Genomic DNA, 23,363 nt, shown 5'->3' on the forward strand with positions numbered 1-23,363 from the left:
AGGCCCAGGAGGCAGGAGTGGGGTCGGGAGGGACCCCGCCTCCTCCCGCAGGATCAGGGGGCTGGGGGGCAGCGCCTCCTCCAGGGGCCACCGGGGTCACCCGCGGGACACCCCGAGGGGCAGAGCCGCGTTTGCTGAGCACCTACTGTGCGCCGCTGGACAGTGTGTCCGCGCCCGCGGCGGGCACCCGCCCTGTCCCTGGGAGAGGGGTGGGGCAGGTGGGGTCCCTGCACCCTGGGGTCCCGGAGCCCAATCTCGCCCCGCGGCGGTCGGGCGGTGAGTCCGGGAGGCGGGGCGCGGGGCGGGGCGGGGCGGGCCCGGGAGGCGGGGCGGGCGGGGGACGGACGGGCCCTGGCGGCCGAGCCGAGCCGCCGGCGGGACGCGGAGCCCGCGGCCGGAGCAGCACCTGGCGGGTAAGGCGGGGCGCGGGGGGCGCGGGGCGCGCGGGGTCCCCAGGGCTGGGGTCCTGGCCCTAGGACGGGCGGTTCCGCGGCACCCCGGCTCGGGAAGCGCGCGTTCGGGTTGCGGGGTGCGCCCGAGACCCGGCGTGGGGGGCGGGGCGCCGCGTCTGCCCCGCGCCCGGGCCTGAGTCGCTACCCCGGCTGCAGACCCGCTGGGGACCCCCGTCGCCTGCAAGACTCGGGCCGCCAGGTCCCCCCCAGCCCCGGCGCTGATTCACACTGAGGTGTGAGTGACTGATGGCCCCGTGGCCCGGAGCCTGCCGCTCTCGTCCTGGGGAACCCCGAAGTGTCAGCGAGGACGCTGGAGAGCTGGGGTTGGGGCCGCCTCCCACGTGCGGGGTCGCCCCTCCCCGCAGCCGGCTCCTTCCTGCCCCTGGGTCCGGCTTCCTTCCCCTGGACGAGCCCTGCTGACAGTTGGCTCCCTCTGGGGTGTTGAGGGGCCCGGGCACTGCTCCCTCGGCCATGCCGGGTGCCCAGGGCCTCACACCCACTCGTGGGTGCTGGCGATGCCCGGCCCGCCCGTGGGATGGTGCTGAGTGGCCTGGCCCTTGGGTGGGAGGCCACCGGCTGCCCTGCGATCTAGCTGAGGAGGTGCAGTAACCTGGCTCCACAGGGGCTCCAGGAAGGTCACCTGCCCTGCTGGCGATGGTGCAACGTGTAGAATCTTTTTGTGACGTTCTGAGGGCAAGTTCTGCAGTGGGGGCAGGATTCCAGGGTCAGGTCCAACCTGGCAGGGACTCAGTGGGATCTGGGTCAGTCCCTTGCCTTCTCGGGCCCAGACTCTGCAGGACCAGAGGGGGCTCGGCCCCCCCTCCTGTATCTGCCCCCACCGTGTCCATTACCAGGGGACCCTTTGGGAGCCAGGGCTTCACTCCAGGTGGCCAGGGGCAGGGTGCGGGCTCCGAGGAGTGAGGACTGTCAAACTCTCCCTCCCCCCCACTCCTCTCTATGTCCTGTGTTGGGGCCTACTCTGGGCAGAGGGGCAGGCCAGTCCATGTCAGCCATCCGGAAAAAGGGGTGCTGACAGAGGGCCCCTCAGGCCTGCAGCGTCAGGCAGGAGCCCCCGTGGAGGCTGGTGTGGGGGAGAGGAGGGAGGGCAGGCTCCAGGTCTGCGTTGCCGCCCCGTTCACGGGATGGAGGAGAGGGGAGGGCTGGGTCAGCCCACCGTCCTTCCCCTCGGGTGCACACGGCACCCTGGCACATGCGGCCCAGCCTACAGGTGGGACGCCTGAGGGGCATGAGAGACAAAGTGGCCGGGCCGTGGTCACAGGGCCCTGCGTCTGAGCCTGGCTGCCACTATTTACCAGCCCTGTGACCTTGGCCAGGAGGCTTCACACTGAACCCGTGCCTGTGCAACGGGGGCAGTGCCCTCAGGGTGGCTGTGAATGTCCCAGGGGCTGGTGGTGGCACTTCCGAGCCTGAGTCACTGGACGACTTTCCCTTAGGGCTGCACAGCAGGGATCACAGGGCCACCTCCGCTTGGGGGTGGGGGTGAGGCTAGGGCTGGACTGGGAAAGCCTGGGGCAAAGGGCAGGCTCCCAGGTCCCCTCCCACTTGGTCTCTTGGCAAAGGCCTGAGTCCACCCAGAGCAGCCAGATTTGGGGACCCACCTGGGTCTTCCCAGCTGCTGTCCCTGAAGCTCTGTTGTAGGACACCGCGGGCCAGTGCCCGCTCCTCTCATGTGTACTGGGTTCCCTGGGTGCCAGGACCTGGGCCAGGCGGGGACCTCGGGAGTGGATAGGCCCACAGGGCTGATGGCAAGACTTGTTGGCAGGTGCCCACAGGTGGAAGCTCAGCCTGTCTGGGCCACCCTGCCACCATCTCCCTCAGAAGCATTTTAATAAAAGGAAGAACTGTTTGTGCTCTGCACTCCCCCCACCGCCTCCCCTGAGCTGGGTGCCGCCTCCAAGCCTCTCCTGGTTGCCATGTTTACCTGTCTGGCTCCCCCTGCCCAACCAGGAACTCCTGAAGGACAGGGCCAAGTCTGAGTGCTTGGCAGTGCCCCTGCGGCCTGGGCCGGGGGAGGGGGGGGGAGCAGGGGCTCTCCCAGTGGGAAGTTCCACTGCAGCATCCAGAAGCTTCTGCAGACCTGAAGCACCGGCAGACATGCACACTGGGCAGGCGGGCACACGGGCAGGTGGGCACACCGGGCAGGCTCATGGGCAGGCACACAAGGTGGCCACACTGGGCAGGCACACCAGGCGGGCAGGCTCACGGGCAGGCGGGGCCCTGCAGGCTGGGGCAGGGCCCGGCGGGCTGCGCCCGGTGCTCTGAGTTGGCTTGTTGCTCCTGTCTCACCTGTGTTTAACTCTCGCTTTTAGCATCTGAGACAAACATGCTGTCACCCTGGAAGGCCCTGCGCGGGGTTGGCAGGGTTTCGGGTCAGATGATAATGGGACCTTGTGCTGCAACCTCGCTGGAAACTCCGGGTTTCATCACAGCCCTCCACCCCCCCTTGCCACCCTGCCCCGCTCGGGCCCACTGCCACCCCTGTTGCCTGGCCAAAGTGGCCCCAGGAGCTGTACAGATGGGGAGGCTGAAGCCCGGCCAGGTGTCCTCGAGGTCTCAGCCTAAACGAAAGCAGGCCCTTTGTCTGTTCCTTTCTGGAGACGTGTGTTGGGGCCAAGGTTGGGGTAGCCTGTGCTCCCCCGAGCCCCCTGCCACAGGGTGGATCCTGGATTTGGGCCCCAGGGAGCCAGTCGCTAAGGTGGGCCGGCCAGGTTGGATCTGCAACCCTTAGGAGAGTGGTGGGGAAGGATCCAGAAAAGCAGTCCTGTGGGGACCGGAGGGAGCCATGCCAGGAAACCCAGCACCTACCTTGCCTCCTGAGGAAGGTCCCTTTCCAACCTCCCCTGCTTCCCCTCCTCCTACGTGACGTCAAAAGGGCTGTGGCTGTCCCTTGGGTCCTGGTAGCCGGGCAGACACAGTGCTGAGCCTGGTCCGGGAGGAAGGTCAGGGTCTCGGGGTGGGTTTGACTGTGGTGGGCACAGGATGGACTGGCTATGTCTCCCACCCTCAGCATGGAGGTGCCATCAGCATCTGGCCCTAAATCTCCGGGAATGCACGGTGGGTGCTGGTGCTGGGCACCCTGCCATGGGCTGGAGGGGGGAGAGGACCCCAGGGCCCCCGTGGTCAGCGCCAGGCCACCAAGGCCTCCCTGCTGACCTGCCCAGCTCTTGTCAGATGGTGCTTGGGAGCAGAGCCCGAGCCTCCAGCCACTTTGCACCCCACCCTGTTTGGGATCTTGTCTGAGCTGAACCCCCACTGGCCGCCTTTCCCCCACCACAGTCCTCCTCCCGCCTCTCTCCCGCCTCCCTCCCGTCTTCTCTCAAATCCCACCCAGAGGGAGGGATACGATGCTCTGGGATCTCACCTTAACACTTTGCTACCTGGGACCCCCAGTGCCAACTCTTAGTCACAGAGGGGAGGAGCCGGGGAGGGGGGGCCGCGGTGAGAGCGTGAGAGCCTGGAATAACTTTTTGGGTGAGGCCAGGCTTGGGAGACCTTGCCCCTTCTGTCAGGGAAGCTGGCCCTGGCTCTGCTGTCCACTAGCTATGACATGGAGTGAGAGGTGGGCCCCCTCTGAGTCCCCAGCTCATCCTGGGGTCCAGGGCACCGGGGCAGGGGCTCTTGGAAGCCGGCCTCCCTGTTTTCTTTAGAGTGTGGCCAGGAGGGTGGAGAGCTGTGGTTGATGGCGGCTGTGCCCTTTCTGGGGGCAGGAAGTGGCGAGAAAGGAAGGGGACCCTCACCTCTGGGGACCTGCCCCAAAGACTCCTGCCAGCCGGGCACTGAGGGGTAGCTGGGCCAAGGCTGAGTGTAGAGCCACCCACCCCCTTGCAAACTTGTACCCCTCCAGTGGGCAGCACCCAAGAATGGTGCTGTGTGGGACCCCAAGGCGGACCTCCTTGAGGTGGGGCCTGAAGAAGAGGCAGGAGAAGCCAGAGGGGCCTGGAGGTAGGGCCCGAGCACAGTGGCTGGAATATGTTTTCAAAGCTCTGTCTGGGGCCTGGAGACCCTTACCCCCTGCAGCAGTGGGGAGAGGCTTGGGTGGGACCTGCAAGAGGGTTAGCTGTGGGGGGGCCAGGGGCCAGGGCAGGGTCAGTGACCCCCACTGAGAAGACATCCGGGCCAGGGATGCAGAGCTGGTGAGATGGGAACCCTGCCTGGCACTGCCCATCCTGCCCCCCACACACCCCTAGTCTTCTTTGCTGGCTTCTCTGGCCGACAGCGCTGTGACCCAATGGCTGTCTCCCTGGGGAAGGGAGGTGTCCCTACAGAGTCCGCTGAGCTGTGCCTCCTCCCCTACCCAGTGCAGGCTGCCCCACCCTGTGGTAGGTTCCTGGCCGGGGGGGGGGTCTCTGCTGACCACCAGCAGCCACCTTGCCTTTGGGATCCTGCTAGGCCAGCTGCTAGATGAGGGCATTTGCCCTGTCCGTGGTGCCCCGTGACGGCCCCTCCTGGCCGAGGGCAGGCTCAGGCGGGGCTTTGCTTGGGGGACCCAGAGATCTAAGGTCCTTGTGCCAGGGGTAGGGAGTGGGGCTACCAGGCAAAAGGGAGCCCAGGCCATGGTGCTCACACGGGTCTGAGGATGTGGAGACCAGGGGCTCTGGCTGGAGCCGCCTACCTTCGAGGAAGGGACCAGCCGAGTCCCCGGGGAGTAGTGGGGATAAGCCTCCCCCAGAGGCCCTCATCTCCAGTCCCAACCCAGGCTCTGTGATCCCCTAAACTGCCAGGGAACCCTGAAGGTGACTGCCTGCCCTCATTATGGGGCATCAGGAGGCGTCTTGGGTGACCTGAGCTGGGCCGAAGACCAGGCAGGAGTTTGTCGGGTGGGACAGTATGCGGAGGTCAGGGAAGGACGTCAAGGTGTCCAACATGGAACCTCTCCTGGGCCTTGAACTTGAGGCTGAGCGGTTGCCTTTGATTGTGTGGTGGCTGGGACAGCGGCTCAGAGCAAGGAGGGGGTGGGGTGGGGGGTGGGAGGGTGGCTGTGGGGTGCAGGATCCAACTGGACCACTGGCCTTGGAAAGGGGACAGTGTGCAGGACAGATGGAGACCCCCTGCCTCCCCCTCTCCTGTCCCTGCCCTGCCTGTCGAGGGCTGGGCACAGACTGCACTGGGAGGGGCAGGGGAAGCTGGGGCTGGGCCGATTTCCCGTCAGCCCGGGCCTACTGCCAGACCCTTCTCCTCACTGGGCCTTCAAACAATGGGACAGTGTGAAGGTGCCCGGGACCAGGCCTGCGACCAGCGAGGCAGGCCAGCCCCCAGTGGCCTAGGCTGAGAGGCACGCACAGGAGCCAGTGGCCGTGAGTCATCCTGCCCAGCGCCCAAGCCCAGGGTTCCCAGGCCGAGGCTGCTCTCAGTTCCCCAACTCAGGCTGGCCGGCTCCTCCTTCCCTCTGCCTCTTCCTGTGTCCTCTCTCTACTCCCCCCTCTGGCCCATCTCTGTCCCCCTGCCTCTGTGAGCCAGATACCCAGGCCCAGAGTGGCTGCTCCCCAAGACCCCTGCCCATGACTTGAGTGTGGCTCCCCAGGCCCGTGGGTGACCCAGGAGGTAGCCAGTGAGAAGACGAGACCCAGCCCACACCTGCGACCTGAGGCCAACCTAAAACTTACTAAGAAATATGGCCCAGAGCAAAAGGCAGTGCAATCAAATAAAAACTCAGAGGGTGAACACGAACCCAGTGTCAGGAAGAAAAATGTTTGAAAACAGCTTAAAAAATTAACACCAGTGATAAAAAGATAAAACTAAATGGATTAAAACAGAATTAAGTGGAAGGAGGGGACCCTGTGTGCAGACGCAGGGCAGGGTTGGCTCCCACATGGGGCAGGGTCAGCAGCAACAGAACCCTCTGCACAGATGGTGAGCCTGGTCCTGGAGGGTCAGGCCCCAGCCAGAGGAGCCAGGCTGGGCCAGTCCTCACGGCCCTGGGGCCTGGTGCCCTCTGTCCTGACCCAGGAGCCCTGACCCTATAAATAAAGTGCCCAGAGCTGTGTGGTCTGAGGGAGGCCACCATGGCATGTAGGATATGAAAGTGATGGGTAATGGAACAAACGATTGGGCAGCCAAGGCCATTGGCTGCTACAGGGTCAAGGCCGGTGTCCCCAGTGGTCTGCCCTGGGATGCCCTGGACCAGCATCGCAGACAGCAGATGTCCATGCGGTGTGCCCAAGTGGCTGACCTCTGCCTCCACCCTGGGCTCCTGAGAGGAGCAGTGGGGCTGGACCTCTCTGGCTGCCTCCTCTACTCCACTCCAACCCCAGCACAAGCAGTGTTTCCAGTCGCCTCATCCTGGTGCTGGGATCTGGGCTGAGCAGGGTGCCCTTCACCCCCAGAGGCCCTGGAACCCAGCAGTGGGCCAAATCCCCGTGAACTGCCTCCTTTGGTCCCCAGGGTGCTGTTACCAACAAGTCCATATGGGAGGGAGAGGAAGTGAGGCTCAGGGGTGAAGTGACTTGTACCAGGTCCCCAGTGCAAAGAGGAGAAGCCAGGACAGGAGGCCAGTCCTGAATGGTGCCCAGCCTGGGTTCTCTGCTGGGTGCTCAGCCCAGGGCAGGTGTGAGATCCATCCCCACTCAGCTGGGCATGTCGCCCTGACAAGTGATTCTGGAACGGACCTGCCTCTGTCCCTTCTGTCTGAAGGTGTGTTCCTCCTCTCACCCCGACCCCAGGCCCTTTGCATAAGCTGCTCCTTATCCAAGACACTTTCCTGTGCTCTTCCTGCTTGGCTACTTCATGTGGAAGATTCCTCCCAGAACGCTGTCTGGGAGGAACATGTGTCACCATGTCTGGGCGGAACAGTTGTCACAAGGACGTGAGTCAGAGGTGGCTGCCTCCCCAGCAGATTGGAAGCTCCAGACGGAGGGGAGGCCAGCTTGGGCCCTGAGGTGAAGGGTGCGGGGTTTGCGGGCAGGCTGCAGTGACCTGGCTGCTCCCTCTGCTCCGATACTGGGGACTCTGGGGATCGGGGTGATGCCAAGTGCAGGAGAAACAGGCCCCCAGGGCTCTAGCCCAGCCCAGCGGCAGGCAACCGCATACTGTTCTCTGGCCTCAGTTTTCTCAGCTGCCCAGTGGGGCTCGGCCACAGCTCTGAAGGAGCCCCCTCACCACCCCGTCAGTCAGACATTGCTCTCCGAATATCTACACTGCTCCTTCGCTTCATCGCAGTCTCTGTCCACGCATCCTGAGTTACTGATGGGGAAACTGAGGCCTGGGCTCTGCTTCTTTGCCAGAGCTTGTTCCCGGGTGAGCACCAGACACCCTGAGGGAATGGGTGGCTGTGAACAGGGCTCAGGGTGGGGCTGTGGCCGGGAGCCTCCTGCCTTCTCTGGCGATAAGGGGACACAGGCCAACTCTGAACCCAGGACAGGCCAGTGCGCAGTGTGGCCTCTGCCTGGAGGCCGTGCCCTCTATCTGCCTTCTGTGCTGGTGGGTTTTCCCCCAGGCAGGAGCCAGTGTCCTTCCTGAGAGTAGGCTCTGAGGCCCCCTTGGCGCCTCCTTCTGCCCCCAGAGCCAGGCTTGGCAGGAAATGGGCGAGGTGGCGTCGGGCCCTGGGTCACATGGGCAGTGCTGGCTGGGTGGCCACGGCCACAGCCCGCTCAGCCTCAACTTCCTCATCGGGAGAGCAGAGGCTCACCCTTGGGGAGCTGGGGACTGAGTGGGCCGCGGAGCTGACACATTGGCCCTGGGCGCCCATTCCGAGGGGGCTGCTTCCTGCCCCTGTCCTGGCCCATCAGCCTGGCCCTCCTGTCTCGAGGTGACTGTAGGCAGGAAAGTGCCCCAGCCTTCATGACCCCCTGCCTCGGCACCAGCGAGTGGGCACTGTGTCCCCAGGAGGGTCTGGTTGGTGGCAGCCTCTGCTCCTGGGGCCCAGCCTAGCCCCTCTGTAGCCGGGAGGCAGGCCGGAAACCCAGCGCCAGAGCCTCGGTGCAGCCTTCTCAGTCCCGCAGGGTAGGTGGGCAGGGGTGTGTGCAAGGCGAGTGTGCGTGACTGAGTGGCGAGCGCCGCGGCCGCTGGGAGCGGAGAGGTGGGGAGGGCTGGATTTGGGGAAGTCCTGCTCTCTGTGGGTTCCCGGTCTGGCTAGGGGTCAGCTGGACTTGGACCTCGGAGAAGACTGTCTGTCACCTTCTGGGCGGCCCGACAAAGGTGCTTGGCGGATTTCTGCCCAGCCACATCCCCTTGGCACCTGAGGGTCAGCAGCAGCGTGGGCAGGCTGTGCGGGAGGGCAGGGCTGTGTGTGCGGAGGGCAGGTCCAGCCCGGAGGCAGCGCGGTCCGGACCAGGGGCCGAGGAAGCAGAAAGGGAGGCTCTCCAGGCCGTGCGAGCTGCTGTGTCGAAGGCATCGAGGTAACATTCCCAGCACAGGGTTAATGCCGCTCCGCATGCAGCCGGCGGTGGCCGGGAGTGCTCGAAAGCCAGGCCATGTGTTGGAAACAAGGCCCTTCCTTCCCTACAGGACTGTGAGGATGGTGTTGCCAACAGAAACCCAGTGACCAGGTGCCCCTGGAGTAACTCTGCCCACCGACCATGGCAGGTAGTCTTTAGGACAACCCCACACAGGAGCCGTCAGATAAGGAAAGAGGCTCAGAGTGGGCCGCAAGGTTGGGAGGAGACTGAGCCAGGCCTGTGCCCACGGAAGCCCATACTCTAAATGCTGCCCTGTCCTGCCCACCAAGGTCATGTGGGTGGGGCAGAGTCTTACGGTGGCTGACATGGACTGCGCGTCTCTCGGGGTTGGCACCCCGTGCCCCATGCAGGGCCTGGGGCCTCGGGGTGCCCATGCTGGCCTCGGCGTGGGGGGTGGGGCAGGGAGCCTCTCTCAGCCAGGACGGGCAGGGCCGGAGGGGGGCGAGCTGCAGCTGTGGGCGAGGGCCAGGAACTCGGGGGTGGACGGGCCTGCACGTCTGCGCTCCAGAGAGTTTCTCTCAAGCAGTTAAAAGGTGGAAACTCGTCAGTGTTATGATGAACTGAAGTGTGAATCCTGAACCGCCTCTGCTGGTCTGTGGTTTGAGGCAGGAGCAGTTCAGGAAAGCAACACTGCTTTCCCCAGACCCGCCCGCCCCTCCCCAGGGCCTGCCGTGGACCCGGTGCCCAAGGCCAGGGGCCCTCGGCTGGAGCCCCTGCCCAGCCACCCTCCTTCCCACCCACGCGCTGCTCCCTCCTGGGAGCCTCCCTCTGTCCCCCGCTCTGTACCAGGCGTGGCCCTGAGACCCCAGCTCTGTCCCAGCACTGCGGGTCCTCGGCCCTGGGCCCCGGGGAGCTGTCACACAGCTTGGGAAGGTTTGCTGGACGCAGAGACATCAGTCCTGGGAGAGGAGGGCCCCAGGGCCCCGGGGGCCAGTGAGGCACCAGGGGTTGCGTAGGCATCGTGAGTCCTCTGCGGGCACAGAGCTTGAACACCAAGGGTCTCAGAATAGAAACCCCGCCCCTCCTGCAGTTTGGCGTCATCTTCGCAAGCCCAGGCCCCCCACTCGGGCGGGTGGCCATGCATGCCCCCCTTTCTTGCACTTCCCCAAACTCCCTTTGGCCTGGGACACAGCAGCGCCCCAGTTGCCCGCCTCCCTCCCGGACAGCCCTGAGAAGCTCCCGGGTGCCTCCTGGAGCCCAGCACACGGGGACAGGGATGCTGGCTGCCCAGATGAAGCCGTCCTGGGGCGCGGGTGGGCCTTGGGTGCAGTCTCGCTGCGAATCAGTTCTTGTGGAAGCCACGGTTCTTCAAGCTGGCTCTGAGTACCGGGCAGGCACGTGCTGGTCGTGGCCACATCGAGGGTTGTCCAGGTGTGTGGACGTGACACTGAACCCGTTTGTGTCTCACACTGGCTTGTCTCTGCCCGTGGGGAGTGCTGGGGATACACCTGTGATGACACTGTGATGGGCAGGGCTGTGCCATCAACTTGGAGATTTTGAGGGGCGGGGGAGGAGGAGAGGTTTTATATGGTTCTGTCTCAAAGGATGGGGGAGCGTTTGTTGGGGAGGATTAGGTTTTCAGGTGGAGGCCACTGTGGTCCTGGGAGACAGGGCCCAGGGCGGGGAGCAGGAGCCAGACCCTGACACTCGGCCAGGGCACCAGCCTGGCCCGGCTCCCTGGGGGAAATGGCTCAACTTAGCCAAGGAAGGGCTGGCCAGGTGTGCGAACCAGAGACCAGGAGGTGCCTGGGCGGGCGTGGCTCGGCGGTTGAGCGTGGACCTAGGATCCAGGCGATCGGGGTTCGACTCCCAGTCAGGGCACATCCCCGGGTTGCGGGCTCGATCCCCAGTCGGGGCTGTGCAGGAGGCAGCTGATCAATGACTCTCTCATCATTGATGTTTCTCTCTCTCTCTCTCTCTCTCCTTTCCTCTCTCTGAAATGAATAAAGATATATTTAAAAAAAACATAAAAGACCAGGAGGTGAGTGAAAGGGGTAGACATGAGCCAGCAGGGCCTTGACCCCATGCCGGGAGGGGAGGAGCGGCAGGTGGTGCGCCAGGCCCGAGGGAAGCTGTGGACATCCAGGGAGGTCGGGTTGGATTTGCCAAGGACTCAGACCGGCGTGAGTGGGCGCCTGCGTTCGTCCAGGGAGAGGACTGTGGCGAGTCCCTGTGGAGTAGTTTCCCGTACCTGCTGCAAGAAGGTACCTCGTGCTGGGGGCTTAAACATCTGAAACTTACCTCTCAGCTCTGGAGGCCAGAGGTCCAAAATCAAGGTGTCGGTGGGGCCACACTTCCAGGGAGGCTCCAGGGGACAGTCCTTCCCTCCTGGCCTCTCCAGCCTCTGGCAATGGCCAGCGGTCCCGGCTCCCTGGGCTCGTGGCTGCCTCTGTCTTCATAGTACTTTCTTTTCAATCTGTCCTGTTCTGTCTTCTTATAGGATACTTGTCCCTGGAGTTAGGACTCATCTGGCTAATCCAGGGTGAGATCCTTAATTTAATGACACTTGCAAAACCTGCACAGGTGTGGACAGGACCAGCTGTGCACACGGGCACTTGCAACACTCCCGAGCAGGCTGGGACCCTGGGAGCCCAGAGTGAAAGCTCTCCCTCCCTCCTTTATTTCAGGCTGACCCTTGGCCCCTGCCGGGCACTGCTGGCTGGCTCCGACCCAACCTGGTAAGTGCCCTGCATCTAGCATGGGGGGGGGGTCCCCTGGCACTCTGAGGCCTGGTGCTTGAGGCAAGGGAGGGTGGAGTGGAGGAAGACCGGAGCTGCCCAATGAGGGGACTCCTGAGACGCTCCAGCCCCACGCATCTCCTGCTTGGATGCTGGGGTGGGGTCATTGCCATGGTTATGTCCACACTGTGTAAAACCGGGCCCCTCCCCTGATCCAGGGCCTGTTGGGCCTGGCACCTCCTCTGGACCCCACAACCTCTGGAGGTCCCCCCCCATCCCTGAACTGCCGCTTTGGCTGTCCTGGCTGGTCCATAGCCCAGCGGCTCCTCACCTGTTATTTTATCTCAATGCTCAGAACCCATTTCACAGATGAGGAAACTAAGGCTCAGCCCAGCTGGTGTGGCTCAGTGGTTGAGGGTGGATCCATGAACCAGGAAATCGGGGTTCGATTCCCCGTCAGGGCACATGCCCAGGTTGCAGGCTCGATCCCCAGTCGGGGACGTGTAGCAGGCAGCTGATCAATGATTCTCATCATTGATGTTTCTCTCTCTCTCCCTCTCCCTTCCTCTCTCTGAAACCAATAAAGACATATTTTAAAAAAAAAACACAAGAGGAAACTAAGGCTCAGAGAGGCTAGGTTGGGAGCTTGAGGCCACACGGCTGGCAGAGGATGGGGGTGGGCTGTGCACCCCGCTGTGTCTCCCTCGGGGGCCTCTACCCACCCTGCAGGCTGGAAAGGGGATGGGTGAGGGGAAGAGGCCCCACTTAGCCCCCCTCACCGCCCTCTGTCTCTCGCGTGGGCAGCTTTCTGCTGAAGGCGCAGTGTGCCCTTGGCCATCGGCGGGTGCTGAGGGAGGAGGCCGGGGGAGGCCAGGGTGGTGACGCGCACCCTGAGGAGAGCTCAGACACAAAAGCTGGATGACTGTGACCCTGAGCTGGCCCCCGGGTGGCACGGGGCCTTAGCAGAGGTCTGGGCTACGTGCACAGTGGCAGACGGAGGCCCCCAGCCTGGGAGCCGCCCTCCTCCAGTGCCCCGCAGGCAGGTAGATGGGACACCAGGTGCTGGCTCAGCCAGCTGTGGGGGCCGTGCCCTAGGAAACCTGGTAGACAAGATGAGGCCTTTGCAACTCCCGGGGATCCTATGGCCTGTCACCCCAAATCCTGCCATGAGGGTGGCCCCAGAGTACTCCTTCCTCTGTCTGGTCCTGTCCTTCCTGGGAGGAGTATGACCTTGAGACCCAGCAAGGCTCCGGGGAGGAGAGGCAGGGCCTGTGGCATCTCAGTACCAAAAGGCCTAGACGTGAACTCTTGCCCCCCCTCCAGCTCCCTGTCGGTGGCGGGACAGTGCCAGTCTGGGAGGGACGCCACTGAGTGGCACCTGGGGCAGGGTCGGGAGTGGTGGAGCCTGTTTTGCCACTCAGGCCACCGTGTTCGCAAAGCCGGCAGAGGGCGGTCCCTGGAGATGTGGCTGACCAGCTCCCGGACAGAGGCTGTCTGGCGTGGGGAACGGGTGCACAGGTGGAAGGTAGTGCCTGGGCCTGGGCTTAGAACCGGTGTTTTGGTCCCTTGGTGTCAGAGGGCAGAGAGGTGACCACCTTGAAACTCAGAAGGTTCTGGTGTAAGGGGCTCAGTTCCCAGCGAGGCCTCAGAGTCGCGTCTGAGTTGGTGGAAGGAGCAGGCTAGGAGGCAGCGAGCTCCCTGTGTGGGGGGAGGCCCTGGCTTCTTCCTGGGCAGGGGTTTCTCGGGCCAGGGAGGCTGGGCCTGATGCCCTGGGCTGTGAGGGGCTTCGGTGGTTTGCTGGGGAGAAGCCGAGTCTGCAGAGGTGGCTGTGGGGGGACCTGCGGGAGCTTCCTCCCGGGGGACACAGCTGGCCTCACCTAGGGGCCTAGAGAGCTGTGGTCTCTGACCACGGGGGGCGGGGGGGGGGCGTGGAGGCAGGAGCCACTAAAACCCAGTGGCTGAACAGCGCTGGTGGGCACAGCCCTGGGCCTCAGATGGGCCTCAGGTCTCACTGGGTGGAAGGCAGGAAGTGCTGCCCAGGGACCGGCAACAGGAAGTCCCCAGAGAGAGGAGGGGGGGCAAAGCCCTGGCGGCCGCAGGCCACAGATGCAGTAGGCAGCTGTCAGCAAGAGCTGTGGGTGAAGCCAGCCGGAGGCACTTTGGGCAGCGCAGGGGCAGGGAGCCCCACCAGCCTAGGGATGCGGGCCCCGCGCCATGGCCCCTGAGCCACATGGCCTCCTTGGGCCCCAGGACACCTACCCCCAACCCGTCGCCAGGCAGGAGGAGAACCATGTGCTGGGTCAATGCCATCAGGTCAGTGGGGGCCCTGGGACTGGCCTTGGGAGGTGGTACAGCCCAGTGCCAGCAGAGCCACTGGGAGAGGCCCTCCGGGGAGCCAGGGTCCTCACAGGAACCTCGGGGGAGCCGGAGGGGGACACCGGACCCTGACCCTGGGCACTCAGCCGGCAGCTGGCAGCTGGTAGGGAGGCAGGGCAGCCTGCTGGGTGGGGGCCAGGTCAGGCTGAGCCTGCCCACCGAACACCTTGCAAGGGGTGGACTTGGCATTTGGGTCCTGTGTATGCCGCGCTGTGTGTGTGAGATTGTGACGGTGTGAGTGTGATGCACGTGTGTGTAAGTGTGTGTGAGTGTGAGTGTGTGTGAGTCCATGTCCTGAGGCTCGGAGGCCTGCACGAGGCCCTGGCCGCCTGCCTGGGGGGTGCTGTGCTTGGGGGCCTGGCCCAGAGCGGAGGAGCCAGGGAGCCTGTGGGCAGGGGCTGTGCTCTGAGCCTGGCCGGAGCCCCCCTCTGGCACGCCGGTCACCCCCCTGTCGGAGTTTGGTTTTGATTCTCTGATGGAGAGGGATTCTGGGAAGCGGAACAGGAAGAGGGAGGAGAAACCGAAAGGCAAGCACAGCCGGGCCACCCCCGCCTGCCCCGCAGCTGTCATTTCTCCGCCTCTGTGCGGCTTCTCTGACCGTCTGTGTCTTCATCGGTGACAGTGACGTGGGGGTGACGCCGGCTTGGGCACCAGGGAATGTTGGGGTGATGACCCGAAGTGCCCATGGTGAGTGCCCAGTGCACCTGGTGAGAGTCCCGAGCCTCTCCTGGCCTCAGTGTCCCAGTCTGTGAAATGGGAGTAAGGACCGGGCCCGTGGGTTTCATGAGCTGTCGGGCTGACCTTGCACTGTGCGCTGCAGGGCTGGGGCGGCGGTGACGATTCCGACTGGGCCCACGCGCCTGCCTAGGGTGCTGGGGCCACCCACGAAGGTTCCCGTCAGCCCTGGGACGGTGTGGGTGTATACATGCGAGCAAGTGGACCAGTGTGTGCTTGGGATGAGTGCAAGTGGGCGTGGAAATGGGTGAGTGTGTAAGAATGCCTGTGAGTGTGTGTACGTGTCTGAATGAGGCGCACATATATATGTGTGAGGTGTGTGGGTAAGAACACGTGTATATATGTGAGTGGGGACTGAGAATGCGTGTGCCCTGGGTGAGAGTGTATGTGCGTGCATGGGTGTGAGTATGTGAATGCATGTGCTGGGGGACCTGATCTCTCCCAGCCCCACCTCACCCTGTGGCTCCCACAAACTGGCCAGCCCGTCACCACTGACAGGAAGTCCCTGACACTGGGGTCACACGAGGGGCCAGCTCCCTCACCATGTCCAGGGTCATGTCTGCAGGTGTCCTGCAGGACCCCAGGCCACCAGGGACCCCCACTTTGCTCTAATGCTTCGCTCTCGGGCTCACACCCAGTGCGCACACAGAGCCTCCTGCATCGGAGCCGTGTAGCTCTCCACATCCTGTGCAGCGTCCTGTCCGTGACATGACCAGCAGTGGGGACCCGCAGCTCACGTGCGGCCTGCGCAGGCCATGAGCACCCCCTCCCAGGGCGCAGCAGCACACAGCCTGCTCTTCCTGGAACTTGACGGGGCTGTCTCTGTGGGATGCGGCGGCTTCCACCCGCCTGCTGTCCCCGCTCCTGCACCTCTTCCTGTCCTCGGCTGGCCCACCTTGGGTTACCCAGACCGGTCTCAACTTTGAGGGGGGGTGGGCGGGGGTGAGCCCGGGAGCAGAGACAGAGTGTGCCCACGGGGCCTTTTCTAGTGCTTCTAGTGCACACACACCTGTTAGACGGGCTCCCGGAGCCCAGCAGCCACCGCCGACACTGACCTGCGTGTCTCCAGAACCCTGCCCCAGGCAGCCTCCCCAAGGTGCAGGAACAGAGCCCCCGCAGCCCAGCGAGCCTGGGAAGCTGCCAGTGCACTGGGTGGCTTCAGCCCTGGGGGGGTGGGCTTGTCACTGTGCTGCAGGGTGCCGGGCACTCCGAGGAGCGTCCTCTCGTGTCTCCTTTAGGCTGGAGGAAGCAGAAGCTCAGTGGAGGACAGGCCTGGTGGGACTTGAACCCAGGTCTTCAGCAGTGTCCCTGACAGCTCCCAGCTGGGGTGGCTCAGCAGGCACCTAGAGCAGCATGGAGAGGGGGCACCACTGGGGTGTCTCCCCCTAAAGAAGGGGACTGAGGCTTCCTGGGGTGAGCTGGCAGGGAGGCCTGTGGGGGCACCTTAGGTGAATGGAGTTTAACCAGTTTATCACTGGAGCTGGGTGATGCCATGGGCATTGAGAGAGACAGCCAGGGAGGCAAGGCAGGCCGGGACTATGGGTGCCCCTTGGGAACTCCCCTCAACTTTCCCAGGCTCTGATGGAGCTGGAGTCTGTGAGCTGGGCTGAAAGTCCCCAAAAGCTGTGTGGTCACTATGGCCACCATGACCTGCCACCACCCTCACTCTCAGCTACCACTTCCCCCTTTCTGCTCTGGCCCGGCCTGGAACTGGGTTTCCCATCGGGTGCTAGCCAACCCAGCTCACCCACTAGAGCAGGAGGATGTGGGGGTGTCAGGATGGGCTTCCCTTTGGACAGTCCATCCTTTGGACAGGGGCTGCAGATGTCTGCATCTGTCCCCAAAGCGAGGACATGCCCGGGAGGTGAAGGTGGAGCACAGCCTGGCCCTGTCAAGACCCACCCTCCCCACCAAGGTCACTCAGCGGCCACCTAGAGCCCTCACCATGCCCATGGAGGGTCGGGGGCCAGGTGAGAATGAGGGTCCTCACAGGCCTGTGCTTGCCTGGCCACCAAGCTGAACTGGAGTGGGGATGTGGGCCACCCCAACTCCCCACCTCCGGGCCCCCAGCCCAACCTCACCCAGGTGTGGAGCGAGGAGCTCCAGCTCCATCTGTCCTCACAGCAGCTGCCCCTCCCTGCACGCACGTGCCAGGTCTCCTTACAGGTTGGGGAGGGTGTGATTCCGGGGCGGGGGCTCTGTTTCGGCCCTCTGTGCCTTTCACACAACTGCAGTCCCCACCACCCAGCGGGGGGAACATTCTGTGCCTCCTCCGGGGCTCCCTGGGTGCCCTCTCTATGCTGGGCCTGAGCTGGTGAGGATGGTGTGGACAGTGACAACCTGTTGTGGTCAGTGTTCAGAGGGGCCGTGCTAGCCCCGTGGAGGAACACAGGACCCCCTAGGATTCAGGGAAGACTGCCCGGAAGAGGGGACACTGGAGCTAAACATTATTTCGTTTTCGGATTGTTCCTTGCTACTGTATAGAAATATGCTGAGTCTTGGGTGTTGGTCCTGAATCCCGCCCCCTCGCTGAGCGTTTATCAGTTCCAGTAATTTTCAGTGGGCTCCTTGGCATGTTCTGTATCCATGGGCATCTAACCGGTGAGGCTGAACTTCTTCCTTTCCAGTCTGGATATTTTCAATTTTTCTTGCCCAACTGACCTGGCTGGGACCTCGGGTCCCACGCTGAACAGCAGCAGCAGGCGAGCAGCCATCCCCACCTTGTCCCTGGTCTTAGGGCGAAGCTTTTAGTCTTTCGCCAGGAGCGTGGGGTGCGCTCTGGGGGTTCCCTGGCTGCCCCCGGGCTGGGCCAGCTGGTCAGCAGCGCGCTCTCCTCCGCCTGGGTTTGGTGTGGGGGAGACGCTGGCCCCGGAGGCCCCTCCCTTCCGTTTGTGCAAGACCCGCGGAGGGCAGGTGCGGGCGCCGATCTGAGCCAACTCCTGAGGCTCTGGTGCTGTTGCAACTACAGGCGGCGGACCCGGGACGCAGGCCCCGCGGAGGGTGCGGGGGGCCCTTGGGGAGCAGGAGCCATGGGTATGGCTGGAGCGGGGGTACAAGAGGCACGGGGGGCGGGGGCCGTCAGAAAGGCCACGGGGCGGGACCCGGCAGGTCCAGGGGGGCTTGAGGGGGTCCCGGAGGCCGGAACCGAGCGGAGATGGGAACCGCGGGTGTGCACCCGCGGAGGGGGCGGGGCGGGCGCCTCACCTGCCTGCGGGGAGGGGCGGCGCGGGGGCGGGGCGGGGGGCGGGGCTCCTCACCTGCCTGTGGGCGCGGGGGGCGGGGCGGGGCGTCCCACCTGCCTGCGGGGAGGGGCGGCGCGGGGGCGGGGCGGGGGGCGGGGCTCCTCACCTGCCTGTGGGCGCGGGGGGCGGGGCGGGCGCCTCACCTGCCTGCGGGGAGGGGCGGCGCGGGGGCGGGGCGGGGGGCGGGGCTCCTCACCTGCCTGTGGGCGCGGGGGGCGGGGCGGGGCGTCCCACCTGCCTGCGGGGAGGGGCGGCGCGGGGGCGGGGCGGGGGGCGGGGCTCCTCACCTGCCTGTGGGCGCGGGGGGCGGGGCGGGCGCCTCACCTGCCTGCGGGGAGGGGCGGCGCGGGGGCGGGGCGGGGGGCGGGGCTCCTCACCTGCCTGTGGGCGCGGGGGGCGGGGCGGGGCGTCCCACCTGCCTGCGGGAAGGGGCGGCGCGGGGGCGGGGCGGGGGGCGGGGCTCCTCACCTGCCTGTGGGCGCGGGGGGCGGGGCGGGGCGTCCCACCTGCCTGCGGGGAGGGGCGGTGCGGGGGGCGTCTCACCTGCCTGCGGGGAGGGGCGGTGCGGGGGCGGTGCGGGGGGCGTCTCACCCGCCTGCGGGAAGGGGCGGCGCGGGGGCGTGCGGGGGGCGGGGCTCCTCACCTGCCCGCGATCGCGCCCCAGCCGGGGGAGGAGTCGGCGGCGCGGGGCGGGGCGGCGGCATGGCGGGTGCGGGGCCGCGGCCGCGGGGCTGGGGGCCGCGGGCGGCGGGGGCGGCCGGGCCGGGGCCGTGTCGGTGCGCGCGGGGCCTCGGCCCCCGGAGGGCAGCCGTGCCCGCCGCCTGGACGCCGTGAGTACCGCCCGGACCCGGGCCAGCGCTTCCTGCGAGAACAAAGGCGGGCGTGGGGCGGCCGGGGCTCGGGGGCTCCGGGGCTCGGGGGCTCCGGGCGGGCGGCGCGGGGGTGGCGGCCTCGCCTTTGTCCGCAGCTCCGGCCGCGGGTAGGTCCCCGGCCCGAGGGGTGGGCTTGGGGTGCGGGTGGGGCCGCGGGGCGCCGGGCCGAGGCGGGGACCCCCGGAGGGCGCTGCCTGTCGCAGGCTGAGCGGCTCTGGTGTTTTGCGGGTGGCGCCCAGCGCGCCCGGCCTCGGGGCCGTCGTTAGCTGCCCCACTGTGGGCTCTACCGCGGGCCACAGCCGCCCCCAGCTCCAGGGGGTCCCAGGAGGGCCCAGGCCCCGGGTGGGGGAGGCCGGACATGACAGTGCCGGGTGGGGGGCGCCTTTCAGAGGAACCGGGGGTGCGGCCAGGCGCAGACAGGACTGGGCATTGAGGTGCTTCCCAGAAGCGGGAACTCTGAATCAGGGTCTTGAGGGATGAGTAGGAGTTCTCCCTGTGAGGAGGGGTAGCAACGAGGCCAGACGTGTGGGACAGCCTGGCAGTTTGGGGGGAGCAGCGGGAGCGTGAGTAGGAGGCTGGGGAAGGTGTAGGCCCCACTCGTGCCTGGAAGGTACTGTCCTGTGGCCTGAGTTAACCCCTAGGCAGTGGGCCTGCCCCTGTGTTACCCGCCAGACCAGGAGACCTCAGTTCTTACCTTCTTGTGGGAAAGATTTCAATCAAGACACAAAGTGTAGAAAAGAGCAAGAATTTATTGACTGCAGCAAAAATATACTTAGGACAGTGAAGTGAGAAAGGGCCTAGAAGCAACGGCAGAGCCTGGGCTGGGCCGCCTTGGCTCACTGCAAAGTTGGGGAAAAGGGGGCCTCCGTTAACCCTGGATGAGCTGCTGCTGCTCATTGCTCCCCTGATTGTGGGGTCCCTTAGAGGGAGGAAGGGGAAGGGAATGGCTCCGGCATGCTCCTGGGGGGGAGGCGAGCAAGCCAGCACCTCCGTCCCGTTGTCCTGAGTGTATTTCTCTCTCGCAGGTGGGGACTCTTGGGGAAGGTCTCAGGTAGGGTCTCAGTGGAACAGTCGTCCACCTTCCAGGTGTGACAACCTTTCAGGGTCAGCGCCAGGGCAGGGGGTCATTAGTGTGGCTGGTCCTGAGACAGCCGTGGCGTCACGTGTGGGGTTTTGCTGCTTTTCTAGGCCTGGAGCTGAATCCTAACTGAGGCCTCGATGTTATCTTTAGGACGAAAAGGTCAAGGGGTCCAGACCAAATGACCCCCGATATGCTAGTGGAAGAAAGGTTACCCTGGGGGCGAGGTTCTGGTTTCCCCCGTTTTGCCCCTTGCTAGGCATTTGCCCTGGTGAGTTTCTGCCCCTGGCCTGTCCCCCTTGTTCTGCTCTTGCCTGTCTAACTGCCCGGAACACTTGGTGACGGTGTACTGTGTGGTCCCTGCAGGGGTGATGCCCCAGGCAGACGGGGGGACGGCGGACACCACCCAACCCACCGGATGGCCATCGTGGCCACTGCTGATGAGGGTGTGCTGTGTGCCAAGCTGCGTCCACGCTGTCCTTCCATGTTACAGCCCCAGCAACTGAGGTTTAGGGGTTCCCTAGAAGGCCAAGCCAGGACAGGAAGCTGGGTCGTCTGACCCGGGAGCTGGGGGCTCTTGGCTGCCTGCTTTTCTGCTTCCTGGTCAGGGCCTTAAGAAAAGGGCGGACGGTCCCTGGCTGGGTAGCTCCGTTGGTTAGAGTGTCGTTCCAATATGCCAAGGTTGTGGGTTCAATCCCTGGTCAGGGCACGTACAAAATCAAGCAGTGATGCATAAAAATAGGTAGACCAACCAACTGGTGTTTCTCTCTTTCTGCCTCTCTCCCCTCCTCCCTCTCTTTCTAAAATCAATCTTTAAAAAATTTAAGAAAAGAAAGAGATGGACAGAAGGTGGCTAAGGGCAGGAAGGAGTGGAGGTGGGGTATCTGGGGGCCATGTCCCTTCCTGCTGAAAGTCAGAGCTGGTGAAGAGGGTGCCCAGGGCCTGTCCCGGCCCCCGCACCTCGTTAACTTCCTCCTTCAGGTTGTGACTCTTGTCACCTCCTTCTGGAAGCCCTCCCTGAATTTCTTATCCAGGGCAGGCGCCGTTATAGGCTCACCTGGCATTTGGACTCAGGGTGGTTATGGCCTAAGGTCTGACTTAGCTAGTGGTTTCCTGAATTCACTCACCGCTATACCTCATCCCCCATGGGGCCTTGAGCTCAGAGAGTGTGTGCTGAGTGAACCAGTGACAATGAAGGATTACAGCTCCCAAGGGTCCTTGGGTGTCGGGTATGTGGCCAGATAGACCAGGGGCTGACGAAGGGGACCAGGTGGCCCTGTCTCCCTGGGATCCACCTGGAAGCCCAGGGCTTCAGATGGGAACTTTCTCACCCCTTGCTGCCGTGAACCTTCACGCTGTCTTTAGGATCTTGGCAGTGTCCCTGTTGCGTTTCCCCAGTTAAGCCCTGGCTGAGACACTTTCTCTTTTATTGCAGCTTCATGGCGGCTGAGGAGACGCACTGGCCTGTCCCCATGAAGGCCATTGGTGCCCAGAACCTACTAACCATGCCTGGGGGCGTCGCCAAGGCTGGCTACCTGCACAAGAAGGGTGGTACCCAGCTGCAGCTGCTCAAATGTGAGTTCCCTGCGGTGGGGAGCACCAAGGGGGGTGTGGGGGACAGAGCTGAGCCTCTGGTTCCTCACATGGTGTGTCCTCCAGGATTTCCCTTCCCTGCCTGGCAGCCTCTACCTGCTAGGGCCCCTGAGGTGGGTCTCCTCAGCCCACAGGATTGAGAGGGCCCTGGGTGGCATAGAGATAGGAGAGGCATTTATTTGGTGCACAGTGCTGACCAGCTGGTCAGGGGCTGAGCTCTTGCCTTATCCGAGGAGGGAGGTGTTCAGTGTGTTGGTTGGTCACTATGGTTCGAAATGACCCCATATGCCAAGCCGAGACCTGTGGAGCTGCGTGAGAGCGGGGCTCTGTCCCTAGGACAGTAGGCTGGGAGAGGGAGGGAGCCCCTGGCTTGGGAGATGCCCACTGGTCAGGACACTGAAGGTTGGTGTCTTGCCCGTCCCTCTGAGCAGTCTCAGGCAGCCATGCCTTTGCCGTGGGCCACCTGGTTGCGGTGCCCCAGGCTGAGCAATCGATTTTTTTGTGGGCATCAGCTGGTCTGCTGTCTTTTTTTTTATTTTTAATTTATCTTTGTGGTTGAAAGAATTACAGATATTCCCTTTTTCCGCATTGATCCCTTCTACCACACACCCACCCCCTGCCCCAGGCCTTCACCACACTATTGTCTGTGTCCGTGGGTTATGCATTTATGCATATAGAGTCTTTGGTTAATCTCTCCCCTTCCAACCCCCCTGGACTACTGGGGTGCCTCCAAGGACAGGCTGTCACTGACCTGCCCCCAGGCCTGGGTGGGCTGCTAGGGATGGGGCAGTGGAGGGTGGGGGTTCTCAGTGTGACTGCTCAGCCTGGGATTGGCCCCATGCTGGTGGCTCTTGTTGGCCAGCGCTCTGGGCTCCTGTGTCTCCTCCCTCGCTGTGCCAGCCTGGGGCAGAGGGAACCTCCCAGCGGCCCCGCAGCACCCAGCAAGGCAGCTGTGGCCTCCCTGGACCTCCGTCCCTGGCTCTGCCCTTCCTGGAGCCAGCCTCACAGCCCTTGTCCCCGGAGGTAGTGGGAACTCCGCACATCCAGCCCCCAAATCTGCCCCTGCCTGGGGCTGGCCATCACGCCCAGCAACGTGTCCACATTTGACCCCACGTTGGATTCCTGGGGAGGGGTCAGCATGCGAGCCCGGCTCCCTGACCTTCCAGTCAGCGGGGCTCAGAGCCTGGTCCAGTGGCCCCCGCTCACCCCCGCCCTCTCCCCTTGTGTACAGGGCCCCTGCGCTTTGTCATCATTCACAGGCGATGCATCTACTACTTTAAGAGCAGCACCTCTGCTTCCCCCCAGGGCGCCTTCTCCCTGAGTGGCTACAACCGGTGAGTGCCCGGCCGACGGCCAGCTGCTCCCCAGCCCCCAGCAGAGCTCTGGCCGCACCTGCCCCCTTGTTCCCTCCCAAACTCTGCCTAGATGGCTGAGGTCCCCACCCCTTGGCACCATGCCCAGCCTCACCCCTCCTTACAGTCTAGCCTCGGCCTTTGCTGAGGGCCTGAGGGTGAGGCTGGGGGTACAGCGGGCTTGGGACAACCTGCCCTCCAGAGTCCCCATTCGGCCTACTGCCCGGTGACTTCTGCATCCCTCCTCCCTGCCCCCTCACCCACCACAGCCTCCCACTAAGGGGCCAAGCCCAGCCTGCCTCAGACCCTGTCCCAGGCCACCCTGGCTCCAGGGGCCTCCCAGGCTGGGGCCAGCTCATGTGCTGTGGGCTGGATTCGTCCAACAAGGGGCAAGAGCCTGCCCTTGGGGGCTCCTGGGCTAATGGGCAGGCGGCGCCCTCTGGGTGGGATGTGGGGTGCTGGTGTGTGCAGCCCGCTAGTGCCCTCCAGATCTACCCCACGGCTTCTGGGGCCCGCACAGCAGGCTGATGTGGCACCAGGGCCCTGTACCTATGGCATTATATGTGCCTCC

The 23,363-nt window shown here is 64.4% G+C and overlaps 1 protein-coding gene across 7 annotated transcripts in view; it reads left to right on the top strand.

Annotated features, from left to right (window-relative positions):
- Nucleotides 1–332: 332 nt before the first annotated feature.
- Nucleotides 333–23,363, top strand: part of SH3BP2 (SH3 domain binding protein 2) — a 32,364-nt gene continuing 9,333 nt past the window's right edge. Inside the window, exons 1-4 of one of the 7 annotated variants that reach the window (XM_081146395.1) lie at nucleotides 333–413; nucleotides 11,494–11,544; nucleotides 21,283–21,422; nucleotides 22,672–22,774. In XM_081146395.1, coding sequence (XP_081002521.1) covers nucleotides 21,287–21,422; nucleotides 22,672–22,774 — 239 coding nt within the window. In that variant the 5' untranslated portion in view covers nucleotides 333–413; nucleotides 11,494–11,544; nucleotides 21,283–21,286. Of the gene's footprint in view, nucleotides 414–11,493; nucleotides 11,545–13,002; nucleotides 13,070–13,654; nucleotides 13,858–18,589; nucleotides 18,607–18,634; nucleotides 18,728–18,853; nucleotides 18,877–21,282; nucleotides 21,423–22,671; nucleotides 22,775–23,363 lie in introns of those variants that run through there. The other 6 variants (XM_081146394.1, XM_081146396.1, XM_081146393.1 and 3 more) reach the window with 6 other exon arrangements.

This window comes from Miniopterus schreibersii, assembly GCF_964146895.1.
Source record: "Miniopterus schreibersii genome assembly, chromosome: 1".
Taxonomy (NCBI): domain Eukaryota; kingdom Metazoa; phylum Chordata; class Mammalia; order Chiroptera; family Miniopteridae; genus Miniopterus; species Miniopterus schreibersii.